The sequence below is a fragment of the Monodon monoceros genome, unplaced genomic scaffold (assembly GCF_005190385.1).
Source record: "Monodon monoceros isolate NGI ecotype Baffin Bay Population unplaced genomic scaffold, NGI_Narwhal_1 Super_Scaffold_10, whole genome shotgun sequence".
Lineage (NCBI taxonomy): Eukaryota > Metazoa > Chordata > Mammalia > Artiodactyla > Monodontidae > Monodon > Monodon monoceros.
Window position 1 is genome coordinate 48964294 of NW_021703766.1, and position 18847 is coordinate 48983140.

Genomic DNA, 18847 nt, shown 5'->3' on the forward strand with positions numbered 1-18847 from the left:
CTTGGCCTCTTCGGTGACGGCCTTTGAGTAGGGCCTGGGATCATTCCCAGACGTCCTTCCAGTTCAGGTCCCCTGGTCACCCTTTTCCCAGGATGGGCAAGGGGCTTGAGTTACACAATCCCACCGGCCCTTGTGCTTCTTCCATCATCGAATTCCTTCAAGATAAATCCCAAAGCTGACACCGATCCTTCCCCACTCCACCACCACCCACCCCCGACCCCAGTCCAGCCATCAGCATCTCCTGCCTGGGCTCCTGGCTTCTGCCCTTACTTCCCATATTCTGTTCCCCGCTCAGCAGCCAGGGAATCCTGTTAACATTTAAGCCAAATCCCAATCCTTCTCTGCTAAGAGCCCCTCTGTAGCTCCCATTTCTCTTGGAATAAAAGGCAAAGTCCTCACGTGGATTCACAAAGCTCTATAATATGGGACCCTGTCCCTGGCCTGTCTCAATTCCATTCCTCACATCCTCCCGTCCCCGGTTCCCGCCACACCGCTGTGTGTGCTTGCTGGCCCTCAAATGCAGGCAGTCTCTTACTCCATGTTTTGTGCTTGCTGTTCCCTCGGCCTGCAGCACTCTTCCATCTGACTCCTTTCCTCCTTCAGGTCGTTTCTCAAATGCCCCCTTCTCCGTGAGCCCTCCCCGACCTCCTTATCTAGATCAGACTCCACATCACTGTCTGTCCCCTCAGTCAGCTTTATTTTTCCCCATTACCCTTATCGATTCCAAATGTTATGTTTATCTTTATTCATTTACTGTGAGCTCCGTGAGGGCGGGGCCTGGGCTGTCTTGGTCACCGTTTTGTCCCCAGCTGCCGGCCAGCACAGGGCTGGGCAGAGAGTAGGTATAAACAAATCTCCCTTGAATGAATGAATAAATAGTCTTCTCTTGTCCCCAGCCCCCTTCCCAAGCCTGCCCTGCTCCCTGCTCCACCAGCCCGTTTGCTGATCGCCCTTCATTTGATTCTGCTCCCTCCTCCTCAGTCCTGACCTGGAGAATGCTGTTTATCTTGAAACTCTGAAACGCTCTGTCCTGCTCTCTCTCTCCCCTATATGACCGGGGGCTTCCCAAAGGCAAAAGTGACCACTCAGCACTCGGTGAGTTTCTTCTTCCACCTTCCCCGTGAGTCACAGACTTTTACCCCCTTGTTGAAAGTAATCCTAACTTTTTTGTCTTTACCTTCCGGAAAGTTAATCTACTGGTCCCCTCCTCTAGGAGGCACTTTCTGACCCCCAGACCGGGTCTGATGCCTTCTTGGGTTCCCCCGGCCCCTGGGCTCCCCATCTGAGCCCTGCCCACTCTGGGTCATCACTATCCAGGGACAGATCTGTCTCCCCCAGTGGAGTGGGAGCCATGAGGGCAGGGCCAGCGCTGTCATTTGTCACCGCTGGGTCACTAGCACCACCCAGCGCAGGGCTAGGCACAGTTCTACTGAATTGTTAGGGGGTCATGGTGGAGGACGATGGATGACCAGTGACACATCAACGTCACTATTTTCCTATTTTCTTACATGCGTATGGAAATTAGCATAGCCTCATTTACATACAATTTGCATACACCGGACCAGGAGGGAAGGGAGGGTGGGGTTAGTATGGAGGAGTGGGGGCTCTGCAGACACAGGGTTCACTGTGCCGGCAGCAGCACCTTCAGCTGCACCTGGTCCCTCTGGGAGGGCTGAGCAGCCACCCAGCTGGCTGCCATGGCCTTGGCCACGCTGTTCCTCTTGGAAGTGAGTGGGGTCTCCAGGGTGAGCGAGACGTTGGCCATCTCCTGGGGTTTGTTACTGGCCAGAAAGCGGAGCAGGTTGTGCAGGGCCTTGGCCACGTGACTGCGGGCACCCTCGTTGACGAGGCAGTAGAGGATGGGGTCAGCCACACAGTTGAGGCTGGTGAAGGCCAGTGAGCTGTGGTACGCCGAGAACACACGTTCCTCGAAGCCACAGTCCCAGGGGTGGCGCAGGTAGACAGCGCTGCGGGAGAGCAGGAGCACATGGTAGGGCGCAAAGCAGACCAGCACGATGGCAATGAGGCTGAGGGCCAGCCTCTTGATCTTGGCCTTCTCCTGGCGCTCGGTGGACACGCTGCCCCGCACAGCCCGCAGGATGCCACGGTAGGAGAGCAGCATGAGGGCCCACGGGAACAGGAAGCCCACGAAGACCCGGTAGAGGTTCATCCAGGCCACCCAGCTTTCCATGGGGAACTTCTCGAAGCAGAAGGTGTGGTTGTAACGGTCGCGGAAGAGCTCATCGTGGAACAGGGGCGCTGAGTTGGCTCCCAGCTCCGTGGCCCAGACCACGGAGCTCACGGCCACGGCCGTCTTGACGCGCCGCAGGCGGGTGAACCGCAGTGGGTGAGCCACAGCCAGGTAGCGGTCCACGGAGATGCAGCAGAGGAAGGCGATGCTGATGTAGATGTTGGTATAAAAGATGAACCCGAAGAGCTTGCAGGAGCTGGGGCCGTGGATCCAGTTGTCGTGGTGCAGGAAGTAGTCCACCCACAGCGGCAGCGTGCAGATGTACAGCAGGTCAGCGATGCTGAGGTTCATCAAGTACACACCCAGCTCGTTGTGTTGCCGCACCTGGCGGTAGGCGGCCCACAGGGCCAGACAGTTGGTGGGCAGTCCCACGCCGATGACAAAGATGTAGAGGGAGGGCGGGAAGAGGTGGTCCACGAGGGAGTCCACGTGGCAGCCCTCCCACGTGCGGTTGCCCATCCTCGGCACTGAGGCTTTCGAGATGCTTCCCCTGGCCCACGGGGGCTGTGGGGCCATGGGTGGCGGGAGGCCATCAGGCCCCCTGAGCCCCCTCCTCGGAGGCTCAGGGGAACATGGTGGGAGGCAGTCCACAGTGAAGAGATGAGGCTGACCACGAACCGTGGGCCAGGCTGGGCAGGGAAGGATAGAGCTTGAGAGGGAAAAGTTGGAGGAGGGATAGAATTACGACAAGAGGGAGGTCTGGGGGATGGCAGGATTCACAAAGGTCTTTGTCAAGGAGGTTTTATGAACCCAATCAGAGCATAAGTGGAGGAGTATTGGGGTCACACAAAATTGACTGAGGGGGCTGTTTATAGAGGAGCTGAAGGCATCAGTGGGCAGTGGTGCGAGAGAGAGATTTGCGGAGGATGTAGAAAGTAAGCGTGGCCATGCTGAAGTAACGGTGGGGTGGAAATGTATGGGATAGTGTTGAGATAGGATAGTCTACAGTTAGGGAGTGTTGAAAAGACCAGGCAAGATGGATGGGGGTGCTAGCATTTCCTAGGACCCCAGTAAGAAATAAGGAAATAAGTAAGGTAAACAGTGAGGAGAAGATTACGGAAAAGGAGGTGTCTTGTGAGGGATGAAAGAGAGGAAGGGCTCGGTCTGGGGAATGTGGGAAGGGTTTTTAAGAAACAGGAAGGAGGTGAGTAAGGGCTAGATCAGAGCAGGGTTACTAATACAGGGAATATAAAGGGGACAAGGACGGGGCTCCAGCTTGGTCCTGGTGGGAGCTGAGCAGTTGACATGAGGTGGCCCCGCCTCACAGTTCAAAGCCGATTTTGCAGCACCTGTGGGGAGAGAAGACTGCAGTGAGAGGAGTCATAGACCACCCCCTTCTCCCCACACCCCTTTTGCCCTGACTCCAGTGGGCTGCAGAGGGTGGGGACCCTAACGATGCCTAATTGAGCCCCACTCTAAGCAACGGATCTCTGAAAACACAGATTTGAGATGCCAGGTATATTTTTTCCCTAACAGATGTTAAAATAAAGATCCAGGGGCTTCCCTGGTGGCGCAGTGGTTGAGAGTCCGCCTGCCGGTGTAGGGGACACGGGTTCGTGCCCCGGTCCGGGAAGATCCCACGTGCCGCGGAGCGGCTGGGCCCGTGAGCCATGGCCTCTGAGCCTGCGCGTCCAGAGCCTGTGCTCCGCAACGGGAGAGGCCACAGCAGTGAGAGGCCCGCGTACCGCAAAAAAATAAAAATAAAGATCCAACTCAGATTTTAAAACTTTCTTCCAGAAACCATGTAAAACTTGCACAAGTATCATATCATGCTGTGGGAAATGGAGAACTAGTCTCAACTCTCATGTTATAGACAGGGAGACTGGGCCCAGAGAGGCTGCGTCACTCCCCTCAAGGATGCACAGCAAGGCAGTGACAGAACCGGGCTAGAACCAGCCCTCCTGCTCCTAACCCAGGGCACCCCATTTTTGACTATAATGATGACGGTGGTGATAATAACAGCTAAAGTTTATTAAGTCCTACTACATAGCAGACCCTGTCTTAAGCACTTTTATGGGTATGAATTTTAAAATTTCAAGAATCCTATGAGGAATAGGGTTATTCCCCCTGTTAGACAAACTGAGGCACAGAGAGGTTCAGAGACCTGTCCAAGGTCCTGAGAGCGGGAGAGGGGAAATCTCGGCTTTCTCCAGCCTGCACTTCAGTTTTCACCCAAGAATAACTGGACAGAAGAGGGCCCTGGGCTGACAGCCCAGGGAAGCATAGCTGCAGGGGGCTGGGTGGGGGCGGGGCGGGGAAGGGCTGAGAGGAGGAGATGCTGGACTCGGTTGAGGTCGGGAGCAAGGGGGAGCCCTGGGGGCAGTGCCAGCAGTCCCCTCCCTCAGAGACTGCCCCCTTCATTGTCTCTCCCCACTCCCCTCCGAATTTCCCGAGTGAGAGTCTTGGGCCCCACTCTCCTGGTCCTGCGGAGACCTTTAAGGACAGGGCAAAGGACAATCTTGGACCAAGCCCCGGACCACTGTCAACCCCCAGAGAGGTGGGGAGCGAAGTCCTGAATTAGAGGCACCTTCAGAAGCCACTCCATCCAAGGGTTTGCATCAGTTTAGTTTTTAGGCTGTGAAACCACTTAAAAAAAAAAAAGAGAGAGACATCTCAGCTGGAAACCCCATCTAAGACCGTGACAGAGGAAGCTGCTCTGTGCTCTAGAAAAAAATGAGGTGGTGGGAAGAAGGCCACCTCTGAAGCATCCCTAGGACACACTTTGAAAACCACTGGTTGAGTCGATTGGACAGATGAGGAAACCAAGGCCCAGAGAGGGGAAGGAATGAGCCCAAAGGTACACAGCAGGTACATGGGAACCTCCCAGATACCTGAGCATCTTCTCATGGGAAAGGCCACTTGGCTCTCCCTACCTCCACACTAAATCCTGAATCCATGTATGTCCCTAAAACCCCTGCTTCTGCCCGCTCTGCTCAGCCATCACCACTGGCTTGGACTTTGCAGTAGCCTGCTCACGGCTTTCCTGGCCCCTCTGACTTCCCTCAACTCACTTCCCACGTGGCAGCCAGAAAGATCTCTCTAACATGTAAATCAGCTCTTGTTACTTCTCTGCTTGAAACTCTCCAATAGCTTCCCAGTGGACTTGGGGTGAAATCCCAAATCCTCACCCCAGGTGACGAGGCATTGCCTGACCAGCCTGGGCAACCTAGCTGACTTTCTTGCCCACCTCCCCTCCCCCACCTCAGCAGCCTCAAGGCTCGACCTTCTTTCCAGCGTCAAAACCTTTGTTCTGGGCTTCCCTGGTGCCGCAGTGGTTAGGAAACCGCCTGCCAATGCAGGGGACACGGGTTCGAGCCCTGGTTCGAGAGGATCCCACATGCCGCAGAGCAACTAAGCCCGTGTGCCACAACTACTGAGCCGGCGTGCCACAACTACTGAGCCGGCGTGCCACAACTACTGAAGCCCACGTGCCTAGAGCCCGTGCTCCACCACAAGAGAAGCCACCGCGATGAGAAGCCCGTGCACCGCGAGGAGAGAAAGCCCACGCGTAGCAACGAAGACCCAACGCAGCCAAAACAAAACAAAACAAAACCTTTGTTCTTCCTTCAGACTTACTTACGACTAGCTCCCTCACCTCCTTCACTTCCTCAGGGAAGCCCTCTGTACCCAGAGTCCTGACCACCCATTCCCAGGGCTCTCTCCTCACATCACTTTGCATCTTGTTTGTGTCTGTCTGTCTGTCTAGAACGGACATTCCAGGAGGGCAGGGACCTTGTGTTGACTGCTGTATCGCCAGCGCCCAGGACAGGCCCGGCATAGAGTAGGCACTCAAGAAATGTCTTTGGACTGAGGGCACAGGCATTGGTCAGCCCCTCCTCCAACACAGGCTCCTGCTCACCTTGAGGCGGCACCACCCCCGACTTCAAGCTCAAGCGAGCCCCTGCAGGGACCCAGAGAAAGAGGCGTGGAGGGAAAAAGTGAAAAGGGTAGGATCTATCTGCTGCACCATTGACTTTGAAAGATCAGGGCTGAGTCCCACTTAGTAAGTCCTCCCCGCTGTCGGGTCCTCCATGACGGAAGAGCTGCCCTCACCTCAGACTCACAGAGACTCCTGGATCCTGTGGAGATGGGACAGAGGTGGCTTGCTCCTGGCTGGAACAGTGCAATCCGGTCCCTACCTTTGAACTGAAACCACCCGCCCAGAGCAAATCACTCAAAACACCTCTCTCGGGCTTCCCTGGTGGCGCAGTGGTTAAGAATCCGCCTGCCAATGTGGAGGACGTGGGTTCGAGCCTTGGTCCGGGAAGATCCCACATGCCGCGGAGCAACTAAGCCCGTGCGCCACAACTACTGAGCCTGAGCTCTAGAGCCCGCGAGCCACAACTACTGAAGCCCGCGCGCCTAGAGCTCGTGCTCCGCAACAAAGAGCAGCCCCCGCTCAACGCAACTAGAGAAAGCCCACGCGCAGCAACGAAGACCCAACGCGGCCAAAACTAAATAAGTAAATAAATTTATATTAAAAAACAAAACAAAACAAAACAAAAACCCACACACCTCTCTCCCCTCTGTCTGCCCTGAGTCTCTCCTCCCTCCTGTAACACTGAGGGAATTACTTCTTCAGGAGGCTCAGTTTCCCCTTCTATAGAAAGGGGGGGGGGGTGGGCACAACTTTTATACTAGTCACATCCCAGATATGAAAATCCTTGGGACTTCCCTGGCGGTCCAGTGCTTAAGACTTCGCGCTTCCACTGCAGGGGGCCCAGGTTTGACCCTGTGCCTAGGATCCTGCATGCTGCGTGGTTCGGCCAAAAAAAAAAAAAAAGAAGAAAAAAAGAAAATATCAATTCTATATAAACTCTTCCAGAAAACTGAAGAGGATGAAACATCTCCGAATTTATTCACAGGGAACTATGGATACATTCAATATCCTGTGATAAACCATAATGGAAAACAATATTTAAAGAAAAGAATGTCTGTATGTGTATAACTGAGTCAGTTTGCTGTACAGCAGAGATGGGCACAATACTGTACATCAACTATCCTTCAATAAAAAACAAAATTAATTTAAAAAAAGAAAATCCTTGGTAGAGGTGATATCATCTATAAATTGTGCAGTATTTGAACAATTATTACTATTCCACAGGCCCTGGGGAGCTGACACAAGAATGAACCAGTTCATAATGGGAGGAGGCACTGAGAGCTGGGAGTTCCCTTTGCCCCACCCTCTCAAGAACCCCTGGGTTCAGCTGAGGCTGGGGTGGGTACACAGGCATGAGACTGATTTCCTGCAGCCAAAGGAAATACACTTCCCATTGCTAATTTCCTCGAGGGGGAACCAGTTGGCCGCCTAGCCCTCCCTCCTCCCATCCCTCCTCCTCAACCCATCTGTTTCTTGGGGGATGCTGGGCATGGGGGAGGGGCATTCAACCCTCTCTTCTCCCCCACCTGAGATCTGCCCACCACCAAACCCCCGAAAGACAGCGCGGAATGGCAGACTCTTAGAACTCCACGGTGCAACAGGCCTATATGCCACAACATATAGGGGCACGAGGCTATTTCTGACCCTTGCCTGATACAGATGGGGAAACTGAGGCCTAGAGCCACAAAGCAGTTGTCTTAAGTCACATGGTGTGTCAAGACTGCATAGATCTGTCATTCTTAACTAAAAAGCTTCCCCTTACCTGAATGTTTTCTCTCTTCACCCCCTGCATTCCCGTAATTCTTCTCAAGTCTTTCCGGGGTTCTCAGCCCCCGTTAAGAATCTGCTGAGGGACTTCCCTGGTGGCGCAGCGGATAAGACTCTGCGTTCCCAACACAGGGGGCCCAGGTTCGATCCCTGGTCGGGGAACTAGATCCCACATGCATGCCGCAACTAAGAGTTTGCATGCCGCAACTAAGGAGCCCACATGCCGCAACTAAGGAGCCAGCAAGCCGCAACTAAGGAGCCCGCCTGCTGCAACTAACACCCCACGCAACCAAATAAATAAATATTAAAAAAAAAAAAAAAGAATCTGCTGCAAGATCCACGGACTCTCACCACAAGAAAGCAAATGACCTCAACGTCTTGGGTGCCCCTCCATCACCTGACTCCCTTGCCCAGCCCCCTGGAGCCAAGACCCTGTTGGGCTGGGATCTAAGTTGCCTCCCTTACTCAGGCTTTGTGTCTGGGAGGTCAATTCCCAAATCTCACAGTGCCCACAAGAAGCTCCCCAGTGCCACAGGCCTCCCTCGTGGTCCCTGCGGGCCCCTCCCAGAGGGGCAGGGAAGAGAGATAAGCTGAGAATGTGGAGCGATAGTGGGGAGACAGGAAGGACTGTCAGACCACTGCCCCCACTTTGCTCCTCAGCTGCTCAAGCCAGATAAGTCCCTGGGCCCTGGCAGCCACCTCTAAGTCCAGCAAGGCTGAAGGACTGCGGGCGGGGGGCGGTGAAAGGACAAGATGGAGAGGTAATAGAGCCCCACAGCCCCTCACTCACCAGTCTTGTCCTAGAAGCCTCCAGGTCGCCTCTCTCAACCCCCACTTCCCTCCTCTGAGGGTTCCTGCTCCCCTGACAGCCCCGGGGGACCAGCCAGCTCCGGTCTGCTCATTAGGGGACGAAATGTGATCACCAAGCCTCGCTCCCCACCTGGTGTCCTGGCGGCTGGCCGGCGGAAACTGGGGGACAGTCCGGCCACCGTGACAGCTCCGCTGGGCCTCAGTTTCCCCAGTTCTACCGAAGGGGTCCCCGTCCATCTACACACCCCCACACCATCCAAAAGGGACACCAGAGTCCTTGACTCTACTCCTCTCATGTTCTAGAATGCAAGGTTCTCAAATCCTCAGGTTCTATTGTTAGTCCAGTTCCTGGTTTACTGTTCTATTATTATAACATTCTAGAGCTTTACCTTTCTTCCATTCTATTATTATTATCATGGTGGCTTTCCATGCCCTTCTCCTTCTAAGTTTCCAGTATCCCAGCGTCTCACATTCCAAGATTCTCAAGTTCTATTGTTAGAACGCTCTATGATTTTTTTTAACATTCTATAACTTTCAGAATCTATTATTAGTTCTCAGTGATTACTATCTTTGCCGAACAAACACTAATATGTATTTCCCTTTTCTTTTTTACAGAAATGGGAACATACTCTACATACTGTAAACCTCACTTCCTTTTTCCTCCCTATCTAATCCATTTTTTTTTAACATTCTAGCAGCCTAAAGTTCTAAGATTATGCAGAATTCTAAGATACTAAGGATTCAATGGGGGAGGGCAGTCACCACATTCACCTGGTCCCTAAATTCTCATCCCCCTGGGGGGGACATTCGGAGCCCAGGCTGCCTCCCAGGGAGCCTTGCCACGTCCCTCCCTGCTCGCTCACACCAGCTGAGTTATTATTTGTCTAGACACAAACCAAATTATAGGCCCTGTCCTGTGGGAGCAGTGGGCTTCATGGGGAGGGTCAGGAGACAGATTCAGGCGGGAGTTAATCTCTGCACTACCCCCCTCCCCTTCCCCTCACTTCCCTCCTTCTCTGAAACTCCACCCCTTCCACCCAAACCAACTCTTGTCCCCTCTCCTTCTCCAACACCATGGTTTTAGAAATATTTTCTCTCCTCTGCCTCTAAAAGGCTCCCTCCTGGGTTCCAGCCATTCACACTTACCTTGGCATTCTTCCCTCCTGCCTATGAAGACCTTCTGCCCCACAGGAATCCGACTTAGTGGCAGCGAAAGAAGCCAGATCTTTGGATTGGGGCTTCAGTGGAACTGGAGTCCCAACCTTAGCCTGAAACTGACTCACTGTGGGGACTTCTACTCTTGGGCCTCAGTTTCCCCATCTGTAAAATAGGGGGCTTGGTCTAGCTGGCTCTGCAAGCACTTTCAAGCTCTCGGCTGTGTGCGAACACTGAAAACTGCCAAGATTCCAACACCAAGCTTTTTGGATTGAAGGATTCAAATACCCTAAGGACCTTTAATTTGAAGGTTTGAGCATTCCTGGTCCCCCTCTCTGATCATTCTCACTTACTTGGGTCCTTTCATTCAAAGACTTCACATGCAAGACTTCTTGATTCTATGATTCCCAGAGTTCTGGAGCCCCTCCCCCATCAGCCTCTCTCATTTTCTACTACTGGATGCCCCACCACCAGAAAGGACAACCTCCCCAACCTCACCCCAAACCTGAAGTCAAGCTCAACCACAGAGACAGAGTTGTGAGGGGCCCTTGGTGAGTTCAGAAAGAGTGGGGCTGCTGATGGGCCCTGGTGGGGGGCGGTGGGGATGTGGCCCCCATCAACTCCATCTGTGCCCGCAAGAAACTCCCCCAGCGCATGTCCCGCCTGAGTACACAACACACGTCCCACAACCGAAATTCCAGAGCTGTCCTTCAGCGTGCTTGGAGGTGGGGGGTGTCCAGCTCAAGGAGGGGGGGATGAAGCCAAGGCAGGAAGGAGTTAACGCGTGACCCAGCCAAATCCTGGAAGGGAGGAAGTGGGGGAGGAAGTTTACCCCCCAGCCAGGAATTCCTGAAATTGGAGGGTGGGGTGGGTGCGACCTCCAGAGCAGTGGGGTGACTGTTAAGGGGGAGGCGGGGTCACAGGGGCACTCAGAGTCCACCTGCCCCAGGTGGCTACCCTACTGCCCCCTACCCCACTCCCAAGCAGCTCCTCAGCCCAGGTGAAAGTTGGAATTTGCGAGGATTTGGAATGAGATGATGACGGGGTGAAGTTGCCAGAACCGGGTCTAAGATACAGAGAGACAGCGACAGGAAGGGAAAGGGCAAAGAGATGCCCAGAGACGGGGAGATGGAAGCAGAGAGATCCACAGAGACTGAGAGTTCACCAAGACACAGGGATGGAGGCAGAGTGGGAGAGCGACGGAGAGGCAGAGATAAAGAAATCGACAGAGACATCCGGAGATGGAGAAGGAGAGACACACCCAGAGGGAGAGGGACCGCAGATCCAGAGAGACATCAGAGACAGACGGAGAGATGGAGACACACCCAGGGACAAAGTCAGACGCCGGGAAGAGCCAGCCCCAGAGAGGGGCGGGGACGGAGACGGCGCGGGAGACTGAGGCAGCGGACGGACGCGGGGACGAGCAGTCCCCGGCGGCCGCAGGACCGGCGCGGGCAGGGTAGGGACAGGCGGCTACCTGCGCGTGACGGCTGGACGGGGCAGGTGGCGTCTCTCTCCGCGGCTGGGAGAGCCGGGCTCCAAGGCGGCACAGGAACCCGGCGGCGACTTCTACTGGCCCCCGGGCCAGAGCCGCCAGCCGAGGCCCCGCCCCGGCCCGGCCGGGCCCGCCCCCATTAACCCCTCCTTTGTCGCTCCCCCTTAACTCCTTTGAGCCTTCACCCCGCTAAAGAGATGGAGAGAGGGCTGTGAGATGGAGAGATGGAGAGAGGGCTGTGTCTTCCAGCCCTGGGGAAATCTCACCTGCCGCTGGAATACCCCCCAGTCCTTCAACATCCCCATCCTGGAGACCCCCACCTCATTAACCCCTTTGGTTACCGTGCCTCCAGTCCCGCGCTCCTAGATCAAGCCCTCAGCTGGGGGTGGGGAGGGGGAAGGGGGGGTCCCTCATTGAGCTGAACCATTTCCTCCTTTCGGAGACCCCAGTCCCAAGTCATTAACTTTCTGATCATTGCATGCCCCCTTCCCCAAGGGAGAGAACGAGGGGTCTGTTAGTTCCCCATGCCCATGGTCAGCGCCAGCCCTGGAAGGAATCCTGGGGTTTCCAGCTCCAGCCCTGCCTCTTGGCGAGACTTAGGCTGGTGACCTCTCTGTGCCTCAGTTTGCTCTTCTGATAACGTGGTCTCTCACAGTCCCTTTGTCATGGGGATGTCATACCATCAAGTCTATAAAACATGACCCACCCACCCGCCCCCGCCCCCGCCATCGCCATGATCCCCTACCTCCTGCTTTATTTGCTTTTCCCCATAGAACTTGTCACCATCCAACATTCTATGTATTTCACTTTTTTTTTTTGCGGTACGCGGGCCTCTCACTGTTGTGGCCTCTCCCGTTGCGGAGCACAGGCTCCGGACGCGCAGGCTCCGGACGCGCAGGCTCAGCGGCCATGGCTCACGGGCCCAGCCGCTCCGCAGCACGTGGGATCCTCCCGGACCGGGGCACTAACCCGTGTCCCCTGCATCCGCAGGCGGACACTCAACCACTGCGCCACCAGGGAAGACCCACTTTTTTTTTTTTTTCTAATTATCTGCCTCCCCACTAGGAGGAGTGTCATTTTTGTGTTTGGTTAGTTTACTACAAGAGAGGCGTTCCATACACGTTATTTTCAGAGAGTAAATACACGAATGGTAAGTGCTTCAAAAATATTTGCTGATTATTATCATCACGTCCTTCATAAATTGGTCGTGAGAATTCATTCTTGGGCAAAGCACTTTGGACCGACCTGGGATGTAGCACTCAGAGATGGGCTTGCAAATTCTTTTTTATTTATTTTGAAAATAAAAATTAAAATGCTTGGACCTTAAGAGAGCAGTACAACGAGTTGTGATAAACAGATACGCCCATGTGACTAAGCACCCAAATTAAGACATAAACATTTCCATCACCTGAGAACATTGTTTTTTTGCCCCTTTCCAGGGCATACTCACACCCTACTTCACCCCCAGAGGCAACTCCATGCCTTTCTGTTTTTCTTTTCCTTTTTTTTTTTTTAACTGGAAATTAGTGTTGCCTGTTCCAGAGCTTCACAGAAACGTAATGAAACACTTCTGTTTTGTTTAAGGTAGCTATTATAATCATTCACCATGTGGCCTTGGACAAATGACTTCACCTCTCTGAACCATATTACTACCTTCCTCTCAGGGCCCTTGAGGGAAAAAGAAAGTGAGAGAGTTAACCAAGGACCCAAGTGACCTGCAATACACACAGGAATAAAAGTTTTTTCCTTCCACCCTCCTTCAAGGGGACAGACAGAGACACTCCAATGGAAGTGTCACGAAGGTTTTAGCCCCCTCCCCACAAATAACCCAATATAAATCTTATCAGCTTCAAGACAAGCCCTCCTGTCAGCCCCTTGGCCATCCCAAGCTCATCCTATAGAGAAATTCTGGAGTGCACTGGTGGGCGAGGGTCCCCTTCTCTCCTGGGCTCACCCTAAGTTTATGTGATTCAATTAGGGTCCTGGCAGGAAACAGGTAGCCATTCAAAGAGTTTAAGTGGGGGGAAATTCCCTGGCGGTCCAGTGGTTAGGACTCAGCGCTTTCACTGCCGAGGGCCCAGGTTCAGTCCCTGGTCAGGGAACTAAGATCCCCACAAGCCACGTGCGTGGTGCGGTCAAAAACAAAAAAAAGAATTTAAGTGAGAACATTTATGAAGGGAAGGTTTAGAGGGGTTGGCAGGGTGAAATAACCCACAAAATGTGGGGCGACGCCAGGGAACCAGCTGGAGCCAGAACCAAGCCATTACCGCCCTTCAGGCAGAAAGCTAAAGTTTGGAGTGGAGACCATAGGAGCTGTAGCTCTAGGTAGAGGAACACAGCCACTGCCAGAACTGCAAGGATGCAGGGAGGGGCCCGGAAAATAAATACTCCAACCTCTCCCTCTCTACTTACCTTCAGATTCCCTGTCAGTGCCTGTAACGGGGAGAAGCCAACCAGAGGGCAGAGGGCAAGGGACTCCCGTGGATGGAGCCCACACAGGGCAGTCTCCCAGGGCCCAGAGCAGGAGGAGAAAGGCTGAGGGTGACCCTGGGGTACACAGTGGAGAATTACCAGCACTGTTCTCCCAGAACTTTCTAGGCACATTTTTCCATGCAGGTCTGAGGCTGGGCACAAGGGGGTGACAGAGCACCAAGAGACCCAATGAAAGGGATGCTTAGCGCTGGACCACGTACTTCCCCAGAACTTGGACATTAGGGAAGGGTCAAAAGCTGGAGGACAGGAAAGAAGACTTTGATCTCATAGATCTGAAACCTGGAGATCTGGAGGGCTGATATGATTGCTGGACTGTGCCGGCTGAATAGGAGTTCCCTGGGTGGACAAGTTCAGAAAGGGTGTACCAGTGGGGAGGGAACAGCACGTGCAGAGGCTCAGAGACATGAAATGTCACAAGGAAGGGCAAGTATTGATGATTCAAGTGGCTGGATATAAGAGATGGGGACAGGAGAGGATGTTGGCTTAAAAAGGAAGGATCAGGGACTTCCCTGGTAGCACAGTGGTTAAGAATCCGCCTGCCAATGCAGGGGACACGCGTTCGAGCCCTGGTCAGGGAGGATCCCACATGCCGCGGAGCAACTAAACCCGTGCACCACAACTACTGACCCGGCGCTCTAGAGGCCATGAGCCACAACTACTGAGCCGTGTGCCACAACTACTGAAGCCCACATGCCTAGAGCCTGTGCTCTGCAACAAGAGAAGTCACTGCAATGAGAAGCCCGTGCACTGCAACGAAGAGTAGCCCCTGCTGGCTGCAACTAGAGAAAGCCCATGCGCAGCAACGAAGACCCAACACAGCCAAAAATAAATTTAAAAACAAAAAAGGAAGGATCAGAAATGATTGAAAAATAAGGACAGCTAACATTTAATGACCACTTACTGCATTCCAAGTACCATTCTAAGCACTTTATGTGAATAACTCATTTCATCCTCAAAATAACCATATGCAGAGGCACCATTTTACAGATGGGGCCTGGATGGGTAAGTGGAAATGCTGGACTCCCAACAGTGGAGCTCTAGTCTTTAACTGCTCTTATGCCACTTCTTGGGGGTGGGAAATTAGGGTTGAGGAGTTTGAACTTTGATCCTCTTCATCTAACACACTTTCAACTGTTTCACACACACATACCCACACACACCACTCTTATATTCATTCAGTAAACACTCCCTGAGCCCTTACTTCTGTACCTGGCCCTGGGCTAGGCAGTGTTGGGGACACGGCAGTGACCACAACAGCCCTGGCCCTTCTCTCCCAGGGCTGGCAGTCAGTGAGAGGGAGACAGATCTGTCCCTGACAGTCATACCTCAGAGTGGTCAAGGCTGGAACAGGGGTCCAGGGGGCTTCTGGAGCCTAGAGGGGGCCTTGTCACAGTTTGTTGGGGGAATAGGAGGAAGGAGGGAGCTGTCAGAACTGCCACTTGGAATACTCCCCTCACTTTACCTGGTTCATTCCTTACTCATCCTTCAATAGGCAGGTCTGTCGTCCCCTCCAGGAAGCCCTCCCTGATACCCACTTGGCCTTCCTTTGCCCACTTATGGTCATCATTGTCTAAGGATGGGTCTGCCTTCCCCACCGGACTGAGTCCCTTGAGGGCAGGGCTGGAGCTGTCTCAGTCACCACTCTGCCCAGCACTGCCCAGCTCAGGCTCTGGCCTAGAGTAAAATGTTTCTTACGTATATTGAATGAATTCATTCATTGATTAATCAACATTTGTGTTTGTTGAGCATTTACTGCATGCCAGACACTGCGCTAGGCCCTGAGAATACGGTCTTAAAAGCCAAAATCCTCATCCTCGTGGGCAACTGATTAGTGAATGATTGACTTCTGGTCATATTAATTGAGATCTCTGGCCAGAAATGTGGAGGGGATGAAAAGCTTTCATATGATTGAACACCCTCCCCTTCCTAGAATTTCATGTTTGGCTCTGGGGGCTGTCACTTCTGAAGGATATTGACATTTGGAGAGTTATAGCTTAGGCAGCTGTTCCTGGAGACACATGGACAATCCTCCTTGCTGGTCAAAGAGGGATTTGCAGGTTTCTCCTGCAGTAATTTTTCCTTCCCTTAGGAATTGATGGCCTTGATAAACTGTCACTCTGAAACTGCAAGGCTCTGAGCCTTCCATCCCAAGAGATCATCTGTACAGTTCAGACAAGGAAAAGAAACACAAGTGTGTAATGTTCTACAAAATTCTATGTATTGCTCTGTCTAGAGAAATCCTATAGATTTGTTACCTTATTGTAGTTCTATTAGTGCAGTGGTTCTCAAAGTGTGGTGCTTGGAGCATCTGGGAACTCTTTGGAAATGCAAATTCTTGGGCCCCACCCAGATTGATGGAATTAGAAACCCTGGATGGGGAATTGGGAGGAGGTGCATTTTCATTATAACAAACCCTACAGATGATTCTACTACTGCTCCTTCAAGTGTAAGAACTACTGAACTCGAGAATAGCGGGGGGTGGGGGGTGGGGGGTGGGGAAATGTCAGCGCTTCAAACATAAAAGAAAGAGAGAGAGAGAAGAGAGAGAGAGGTAATTAGATAGCATCACCATAAATTATCTTGCCTACCAAAGATAAAGGAATCAGAACAATTCAATCCCTACTCCTTCTGGACAGTCACAGTTAATATTCAGCTGGTTCACACTGATAGGGCTGTATCATTTGTTAAAATACTGAAATGCTTTCATACCAGGCAGTAAAGAGTCATTAACAAGAGCAGACTTCTCCTCCTTGTCCTAAGGCAATAGTTGGGGGCTGCAAAACTTGATGCTTCTGCTGGGCTAGTTCTAGGCACCCCACTTGACTTTATGATTCCTCATCCAGCACATCACTACTGACTAAAAGCACACAATGATTTCAGCCAGCCAGCCAACCTCTTCTGAAGTTGTTACCCTCTCTCTCTCCTACTTCTATTCACTGCTGCAGCACTCTGAATCCTGCCACTTCTCTGGCCCCAACAGAAGAAAGGAAACTTCAATTGTCTTACCTTGATTGGGGAACTTTCTGTACCTCTTGCAGGTTTACTAGAGACTCCCATTGAGAACGCTGACCTATTATGTTTTAATTGATGATCATTCCTGTAATGATTAATTTTATGCACCAACTTGACTGGGCCATGAAGTGCCCAGATATTTGGTCAAACATTCTGGGTGCTCTGGATGAGCTGAACATTTAAATTGGGAAAGTGAGTAAAGCAGATTGCCCTCCCCAACGTGGGTGGGCCTCACCCAATCAGTTGAAGGCATGCATGGAACAAAAAAGGCTGACCTTTCCCCGAGTAAGAGAGACTGTCTTCTGCTCAACTGCCTTTGAACGGGAACACTGGCTTTTTCCTACCTTCTAGATTCAAACTGAAACATTGGTTCTTTCTGTGTCTCAAGTTTGCCGGCATTCAGACTAGAACTGCTCCTCTGCCTCTCCTGGATCTCCAGCTTGCTGACTCAGCCAGCAGATCTTAGGACTTGTCAGTTTCCATAATTGAATGAGCCAATTCCTCATAATATATACATCCCACTGGTTCTGTTTCTCTGGCATTTTCTCTAATACAATACTTCAAAACTGAAAATAGAGGTATCCTATCACTAATTTAAGGTCTTTAGAATACAGTCCCATACCTGAGGTACGAACAGCCCAGATGGCAGACCCCATTGAGCTTATTAAGGTTTGTTAGCTAGCTAAAGACCAGAGAGCAAACATACATATATACAGACAGCAGGTATACTTTGGGAATATTTTGGAAACAAAAGGGAGTTTCTAACCTTTGCTGGAACCCCCTTGGAAAAAATCTATACACGTCATAAAACTGCATAGACACACACACACACACACACACACACACACACACGCAGGCATACAAGCAGGAGGGCATGTAAAAATGGTGAAATCTGAATAAGGTCTGTAGATTCACCAGTGTCAGTTTCCAAGTCTGGTATTGTGCTATAGTTATACAGGATGTTACCATTGGGGGAAACTGGATGAAGGATATAGAGGACCTCTCTGTACTATGTTGGCAACTTCCCCTGACTCTATAATTATTTCAAAACTGTTTAATTAAAACCACACACACACATGTTCCTCAAAAAGTTAAATACAGAATTACCATATGGCTCAGCAATTCTACTCCTAGGTATATACCCAAGAGAAATGAAAACATATGTCCAAATAGAAACTTGTATATAAATGTTTATCACAGCCTTATTTGCAATAGCAAACGATGGACACAACCCAAACTTCCATCATGGGTGAACGCCTAACACCAAACTATGAGTGATAACAAAATGGTTGTTGTTTTAAGCCATTAAGTTTTGGAATGCTTTGTTCTGAAGCAATAGATACTGGGAATAGGGGTCTTCAAACTCCCAGAAACATTATTGACCCTGCCCTCCAGGGTGTCACCCACCTTGACATAAATATGCTGAGGTTGCTGGTAGCTTCCGTCTCCTGCTTGAGTGTTTTCCCATCCCCCTTCCTTTGGGAGAACTCCCCCACCCATTCTGCGAGGTTTAGGTGGCGCTGTCAGTCCCAGGTACACTAACCCCTTCCTAAGCAAAAAGATGAGCACGTGACCCAGGCCTGGCGGATCAGATGACTCCAATCCCTAGGCCATGGAGATTGGCCACATGATCCAAGGTGAGCCAATCAGATTACTCCTGGAGACGCTTGAGTGGTATGAGAGAAAGACTTCCTCTGGCTTTGTTACCATGTGGCCTGGCAGAATGCCTGCAGCCACAGCGTCTGTGTTCTCAACAGTGTAAAAATAATCAGCTAACATTTGTAGAGAGCTTGCTACGTGCCAGGCACTGTCCTAAGCTTTTGCGTCTATTTAACTCATTGTCACAGCACCCCAATGGGGCAGGTGCTATTATTAACTTCTATTTTATACATTGGGAAACTGAGGCCTTGAGAGGCTTAAGAAACCCGCTCAAGGGGAGAAGCCAGATCCACGAGTTCACACTCTATGATTCCATCTATTTAAA

At 51.8% G+C, this 18847-nt stretch overlaps 1 protein-coding gene across 2 annotated transcripts; it reads right to left on the reverse strand.

Annotated features, from left to right (window-relative positions):
• Positions 1-404: 404 nt before the first annotated feature.
• On the reverse strand, positions 405-18399 carry GPR4 (G protein-coupled receptor 4). Of its 2 annotated transcripts, none has more exons than XM_029243829.1 (2): positions 18271-18399; positions 405-3540 (listed from the first exon to the last, which is right to left on the reverse strand). In XM_029243829.1, exon 2 carries the CDS (start codon positions 2765-2767, stop codon positions 1622-1624), a length of 1146 nt encoding a protein of 381 aa, XP_029099662.1. In that variant the 5' UTR covers positions 2768-3540; positions 18271-18399; the 3' UTR covers positions 405-1621. The 2 variants fall into 2 exon arrangements, with proteins under 2 accessions (XP_029099662.1, XP_029099653.1); XM_029243820.1 differs by lacking the exon at positions 18271-18399 and adding an exon at positions 11341-11413.
• Between the last annotated feature and the right edge of the window lie 448 nt (positions 18400-18847).

Bases quoted from the DNA above. Each gene is read 5' to 3' on its own strand.
- GPR4 (XM_029243829.1), bottom strand. From the start codon at position 2,767: ATGGCCCCACAGCCCCCGTGGGCCAGGGGAAGCATCTCGAAAGCCTCA.